The 7,741-nt window shown below is 44.5% G+C and overlaps 1 protein-coding gene across 1 annotated transcript in view; it reads left to right on the forward strand.

The window, feature by feature from the left end:
• Positions 1–817: 817 nt before the first annotated feature.
• LOC112551223 (dynein light chain roadblock-type 2-like) overlaps positions 818–7,741 on the forward strand; it is an 11,032-nt gene continuing 4,108 nt past the window's right edge. The window contains exon 1 of the mRNA XM_025211027.1: positions 818–908. Within this exon, the coding sequence (XP_025066812.1) occupies positions 818–908 (91 nt within the window). The remainder of the gene's footprint in view (positions 909–7,741) is intronic.

The following is a 7,741-nucleotide window of genomic DNA, read 5'->3' on the forward strand; positions in this document are numbered from 1 at the left end:
ATATAGGATGTATGACCAAAGAAATAGAAGACTGTGTGCTGCACTTCAGCAATGGCTCTCACACCAGACTAGACAAGTCAAACCAAGATTTAACAAGCCCCATCCTTCATGTGTGCCCATTCTGCCACTTGTACGTAATTAAAATGATATCTTGTGTAAGCCCCAATCCTGCAATCAGATCTAATAGCCTCAACCCTTGCGGCTAAACAAAACTGTTCTGATTTCCACAGGGCATTGGGGAAGCAGGGATTGATCCCTTTGTGTATTTGCAAACAAGAGATAAACATTGTTCATCTTCTAATTATCCTTTTATTACAGGGTTCCTATATCTCTTTCTGATGATGGTACAAAAAAACCTAACCAAACAAAAAAACAAAAAAAAATCCAAATGGAAATAACTAAGGATAGGGGTCCAGGTCCAAAATAGGATTAACACACCAAGGTCCAAAAGTGCAATAATCAGAAAAAAAAAAAATCAGGGACCACAATGCAACACCCCCACCCTTTCCATGAGTGCCCTAACCATGAGACACTTTTATAATAAATCTTTTTTTCTAGCTCCATGTTCTTGTGCTCCTATTTGCACAGTGGCACAACTGCAGCAGGAAAGGTGGGGAGTACTCCCAGCAGGGCACATCCTAAGGGTTAGGAGACATGGGCTTGTACCCTCTCAGGCTGAGGAAGGAATAGCATTTGGGCCTCTCATTTCCTAGACAACGTCTCTAAATACAAGGCTGTTATATAATAAGGTAGGCAGTGGCACAACTAGCACCTCTTCCTCTGGAAACCTTTTGGATAGTAAACATAACTAATCGATATGCGCGAGATAAATCCAGGAACACCTGCCTGCATGAGAGAAGACACGGCCAAAAATCAGATGCCCTGTGAAAAACAGGAATGCAATTCAAGTTGGCTGGTACACTTTGACATGATCTTGTAGAGAATAACAGGAAAATGGCTTGGCTGGTCATTCTGACATGGTGATCATGTGTATGACTAGTACCAACGTACCAACAGAAACAAAATATGATAAATTATAATGCTGTTTTAAAAGCATGGGTAATAACATTATGTAAATGAGATTAAGCTTGCCTGAGTACAGTGGATAGCTTTTCTAAGCATATGAGTATATAAAAGATGCAAACTGCTAATGGCAGATGGAGCAAAATAGGTAAACACAGCAACCCAGGACCCACACAAGCAAGCTGAACAATGGACTTAGAAATGAAGGAGATGGCCCACCCACACCCAGAACTAGGTAGCTGCTGGAAGCCTATCCTGCTCTGTCAGTGGGGAGAGAAAGAAAGGAGTGGAGATATGCAGTGAGAATGGATAACAAATTATTCTAAAATGTACTTAATAAATCTTTAGAATGATTGAAATCTGAACAAGTGTGATGACTCTGTTCTCAATCCACACACCACTTTTTTAAAAGACAACAGCTGTGCCTGCGTTTTGTGATGGGGGGGTGGGGATCCTGTTGATGTGTGCTAAGCATGTTCTGAGCAAATCTATGGGACTGAGCTCCTTAGGAAATGTATGTGCCACTCCACCCCATTTCTGGGACTGAACAGGTCTTCAGCAGGTGAACAGGTCTTCGGCAGGAAGTAGCTCCAAGTTGCTCGGACTGGATATATGCAGGACTGCAGGAACGTTAGGATATTTCAGGTGCCTTCAGGATCAGACAGCCATTAAAGAGCAGGTTTTTTGGATCACACTTTTGGACATAAGTACCTAATAGCTGTCTCTGTCCTATTTTAGGCACCTAAGTCCTTTTGGCATGTGGAGCTATAATACATTAGTCTCATAGCCTTGAGGTCTAATTTATTTGCATGTAATTCGTTGTACTGCGCTATGCAGGCACAGCAACAAGCTTCACACTTTCTTCTTAACAGCAAACTAGTCATATGAATACATCTAAAAGGCACGAATCAAAAGACAGATTTCATCCTAACTTGGAGAGAGAATTTTTTCTTTCTTTCTTTCTTTCTTTTGGATCCTAAGGCAGACTTGGGCCAACGCATGGTTTCTATAGTATGTCCCCACATCTCCTGCACATGTCATGACACACAGGACAATGAATGTGTTTTTGCTGTTTCTTATACCTAAAGTAATTCACTCCATTTCATGCTTTTGTTATATTTTTGCAGTGTCTCCCTCCCACCTGTGCAAATCCTTTTCAGACCTTCCAGTATACTAGCAATCTGAAATATAAAAAGATTCTTTCCTTCTTACATAAACCTGCAACTTGATTGTGTTTCGTGCTTTTGTGGGATTCTCCTTTGCTTTCCTTGTACCTCCAGAGCTCTAGTGTCAGTTAGGCACAATGCTGCTTTTATCTGGCAGAAAAGACAATATGGGCTAGAATGCACAATATCAAAACTGTCTGAAAATAGCACTATTTATTCTTTGCAAACAAATGCATAGCTATCATGTTACAGTTGCCATTTCTGTTCTCGGCCATGGTAGCAATTGTCCTCGTAAAATTATAGGAAAATATGGACCTCAAGATGTCATCTAAAACAGCCCCCTGATAAAGCCAAGGATCATCCCTAGCCAAATGGTCCCAGCTAAATGTCTGTCTAATCTGCTCTTATAAGCTTTCAGGGATGGAGATTCCACACCTTGCTTGGGTACCTGTTACAATGCTGAACCACCCTCACAGTGAGACACTTCTTCCTAATATCCAAACCAAATTTCCCTGGCTTCTTGTCCTGTCCACTGTACCCACCAAGAGTCTATTCCTGTCCTCTTTGTAACCAGCCTTCGGGTATCTGATGGCTGTTACCAAACTCCTCCCCTGTCCCCACCTCGAAATAAATATAAATGGGTATCTAGAAATTCATGCCAGGGTAACTCTATTGAAAGGAGAGAGGTAGTTAGCCATTTCAGTCTGAAGTCAGACAGAAGCCAGGTAGAGATGCACCTTATTGATGGACTAATATGGAGATTTTTTTTTTAATGTGTATCCACAGCCAAATTAGCCAAAACTTATTCCAAATCCAAGTGTCCGGAACCATAAGAGGCCCTACTACTGGCAAACATCCTCCACCCACACCTGGGGCTTCAGATGTTTCCAAAACCTTTGGTGAGCATCCTACTTGCAGGCCCAAGCCCGGAGGCTTGGGTTTCAGATGCCCCCGAGTTTTGCTTGCCCTTAGCCACAAGGCCCTTGGAGCAAACTAGGGAGGAGATGCATGAGCTTTCATGAGGCAGAGCTCACTTACTCAGAGGCTAGTTAGTTAGTTAGTCTAGGGCTGTCCACCTAGCGAACTATGGGTCGCATGCAGCCCACAAGGGATTGATCTGCATCCCCCAGACTCCCACCCAGCTCCTGCTTCTCTTATCACTGGCTGCACCAGGTGCTCCAAGCTCCCTCTGGCTTCTGTTTCTTGTGCTTGCCCCAGGGGGGTAGCAGGGTGCAGGCCAGTCCGCAGCACTGAGGAGTCTGTTGTGCGGTGCAGCAGGGGAGCCTGTAGCTGGTGAGCTGAGGTAGGAGGGTCACCCTCATGCCTGGTATAAGGGTGCTTGAGCGTTTCCTCCAAATTCTGCTATCCAAGTGAGGCTGCAAAAGACAGAAGCCCTGGGGCTGAATCAACTCCTGGTGCCACTGAAGTCACTTCCATGAGGCCAAGATTTCAATCCAGGGAGTGATTCACGATGGGGAATACACATGGACGGGACCTTTACATCCATCTCAAGATTTCTGGATGTATAGGGCTGGCAGTACTGAAAGTCACTCACATGGGGGAGCATTTTCAGGAGCAACGTCCTAGCTTATAGACAGACAAGGTTCTTTGGGTAAATCCGATATCTTTTATTTGACCAATTCAAATGGTTGGAAAAATTCTTCTTAACATTTGGGCACAAACACCCTTCATCTGGCTGAGGAAGCGTCTGCAAATGATCTGCGCTCTTCCTGGACAGAGTGGTAAAGCAGCCAGGGGTCGGTACAGATGCAAGAAAGCCAGCCAGTTAAAATGTAAATTGAGGCGGTCTACAGAAGATTTCTAGTTCTCAGACATCCTCATCATGCTGCTGAATGATCTATTTGCTGATGTATAATGAGGGGATACGCAGAACGCCAATCGCACTAGCCAGGACTGATCCCTGCGGAGTTACGAACACGTGCATTGATCCATGACCATGTCATGTAACTGTCTGTTCCTGTAGTACTGCAAGCATAGCAAAACCCTTGTGACTTTAATTTTGTTTCATTCAAGTTTAAATGTACAGGGCTTAGCTTATTTGTAGACCTGCAGCGGTAACAGTTACACCAAGACAGCTCATGCCCCTTCCTGATCTCCCCCTTCCCCCCTGAAGCCATGAAAAGTTACTTTTGTCCACAGCTTTAAAGCAACGTGTTCATATATAAGGGATACGGGAAAATAGTTTCAAAACTCTCAGAAAGAACAAGAGATTTCCAAATAAAAAAGGGACACTACAAAACATTCAGAGAAAGAAACAACCCACACTGCAGAAACAACATGGGGTTGGCTGGACACGGGGTTAACAGGAATGTGGTTATTTGGTGTTTTTCTGTGTTTACACGTTTAAAAAACTTTTCAATGACATTTCACCAGGAACCGGGAATCTGGTTCTTTTAGTGTGTTTTTTCCCCTAAATTTTGAGATTAAAACTCTTTGACCGTTGTTTTGGAAAGTGTTCTGTCTACGAGGGTGTATAATTTTAACCCTTCAAGCTGGGCACAAATAACGTGTGCAGGGCTAAATCTTCATGTTGCTGGCTGCCACTTGAAATCCAGTTCAGAAATACCTATTAAGACATGTCTGACGTTTTCAAAACTGTCCCCGGGACTGAGCACCAAGCATAGGATTCCAGCTCTATTTTCTAGGGGTGTACAGCATCCCAGTCAATAGACTGACACTAAGGCTCTATCCTATGAATAATGTGTTGCAGGACTGGGCCCATATCCTACTTCTTTATTTCCAAATGTTTACAGTAGTCATGTTATGAAAAGCTGCCGAGCAGATCTTCCAGTCGGTCCCAACAATCCTGCCCCAGTGCTTGCAATTGTTTAGAATAGTGGCATACCTGAAGGGCTCCCTCAATGCCAAGGATTCACAGCACCATGCTTCCTGCTGTATGAGAAGCACAGGGGTGTCTGTGCAGATTTCAAAGTTGGCAATACAAAGAAATGGTCTGTTTGTCCAAAAAAACTGCAATTTGTTCAACAAGCTTCAACTCCCAGCACCTGTGCAGAGCAGCATCACTAGAGATCTTCACCTCTCTTCGCTAGCACCTTGCAGGGACCTTGGGCATCCTGTTTTGGTAGCTTTTTAAATCAGTGATGTAAGCAAGTGCTGCTATTTCTGATCCCTGCAACATGGGCCAGGTCCTGAACTCAACTGCACCCCCTGCCTGCAGGGCCTGCCAGGGAAACGCCACTGACTGCTGCCGTTCTCATGTCACGTCTGGACGTGCCAGGAAGTCCTATTAGTTATTCTGTTAGTTTATAAAGGTGCACCTCTACCCAGCCCTCTGACTGCAAAATTATATATATGTCTATATCTATCTATATCTATATATAGATAGATAATTTTTAATATCATAATTAGGAATTATTTTAGTTGATTTATAGTTAGTTTTGTTTCAGTTGGTCTTATAAAAGATATCACATTTATCCAAAGATCCTTGTCTACCTATAGTACGTATTATAGATAGATAGATAGATAGATAGATACACATACATATATATATACACATACATACATACACACACAAACATACACACACATGCGCTATGCCTATTGTGTGTGTATATGTGTGTGTGTGTGTACACACACACACACACACACACACACACGCATACATAGGTATATGTGTGTATATATAAGTAAGATTTTTATATACATATGGAATATACTCATATGGACTGTGGGGGTTTCTGCCTTCTACCCAGGATCTTGAGTACATCTTGACAACACTTCACAGAAGCAGGACATTTAGCTTCTGTGGTTCCCCTGCTTTACCTGTGGCAGGTTCGGGTGTGATAGGTCTGCATTGTGTCCAGGTCCATGGTCGTCTTTTATGTAGGGTTTAGATTACGGTTTGTATGGGATGCTTTGGACAGGGATGATTGTGCTTCAGGAGGTCCCTCTAGCCCGACTTCTGTGATGCTGTGGCTAGTAAAGTGGGCAAAACGCTGGCTTGCGTGGATAGATGCTTCTCAAGCAAATCCCGGGACATCATTCTCCCATTGTACTCGGCCTTGGTGAGGCCGCAGCTGGAGTACTGCGTCCAGTTTTGGGCCCCACCGTTCAAAACGGAGGTTGAGAAGCTTGACAGAGTCCAGAGAGGAGCCACGCGCATGATCAGAGGTCAGGGAAGCAGACCCTACGATGACAGGCTGAGAGCCCTGGGGCTCTTTAGCCTGGAAAAGCGCAGGCTCAGGGGTGATCCGATGGCCACCTACAAGTTTATCAGGGGTGACCACCAGCATCTGGGGGAACGTTTGTTCACCAGAGCGCCCCAAGGGATGACGAGGTCGAATGGTCACAAACTACTTCAAGATCGTTTCAGGCTGGACATAAGGAAGAATTTCTTTACTGTCCGAGCCCCCAAGGTCTGGAACAGCCTGCCACCGGAGGTGGGTCAAGCGCCTTCATTGAACGAGAAATTTGGATGCTTATCTTGCTGGGATCCTATGACCCCAGCTGACTTCCTGCCCTTTGGGCAGGGGGCTGGACTCCATGATCTTCCAAGGTCCCTTCCAGCCCTAATGTCTATGAACTCTATGAATTCTCTATGACTCTACTCGCACACCATGTGTCCGTGTGTACACACACACACACACACACACACACACACGCGTAATAAAATGGGAATATATATATAATAGGAAATATGTGTGTGTGTGTGTGCGCGCGCATTTCAGAGATGTTAGGGTCAGAAGGGACCTCATTAGATCATCGAGTGCGACCCCAGCACACACGCATACAAATACACGCGTAATGATGTGTCACTGGGACTCGATGAGCTTTTTGTGATCATCCCGCATCCCTGGCATGGAGCTGTCTGAAGAAACCACTCCACACAGAACAAATATGTGCGTGTGTATGTGTGTGCATATGTGTGTATGTAATAAAATATGAATATATATACAATAGGCAGTGTGTGTGTGCATATATATGCGTGTGCAATAAAACAGGAATATATACAATAGTGAGTGTGCCCATGTATATATGTGTAATAAAATACAAATATATACAATAGGAAGTGTGTACGCATGTATATATGTGCGTGTATGTGCATGTAATAAAATAGGTATATATACAATAGGAAATGGCTGCATGCGTGTATATATCTATGCATGTATGCGTGTGTATACGTACATGTGCGTGTAATAGAACAGGAATATATACAGAATTGGAAGTGTGTGCGTGCTTGTGTGTTTATGTATATATATATATGTGCGTGTGTGTATGCATGTGTGTATATATATGTGTGCATCTGTGTGTAGTAGGAATAGATGCACAATGGGACACGTGTGTGCACGCGTGTACACACGTGTGTGCCTGTGTAATAAAACAGGAACACACACACACACACGGAGTATTATCTGAGCGTGCACACACCCGTGCAAGGGCGGACGAGCCGCACACGCACCCCTCCGCGCGAAACGAACCCCAGCTCAGCGCAGCGCAGCGTGGGGCGCGGAGGGGGCGTGGCCAGCCGGGGGGGGCGTGGCCTCGCCTGTCGAACACTGCCCTCAGCCGTC

Source organism: Alligator sinensis, unplaced genomic scaffold (genome assembly GCF_000455745.1).
Source record: "Alligator sinensis unplaced genomic scaffold, ASM45574v1 scaffold119_1, whole genome shotgun sequence".
NCBI lineage: Eukaryota > Metazoa > Chordata > Crocodylia > Alligatoridae > Alligator > Alligator sinensis.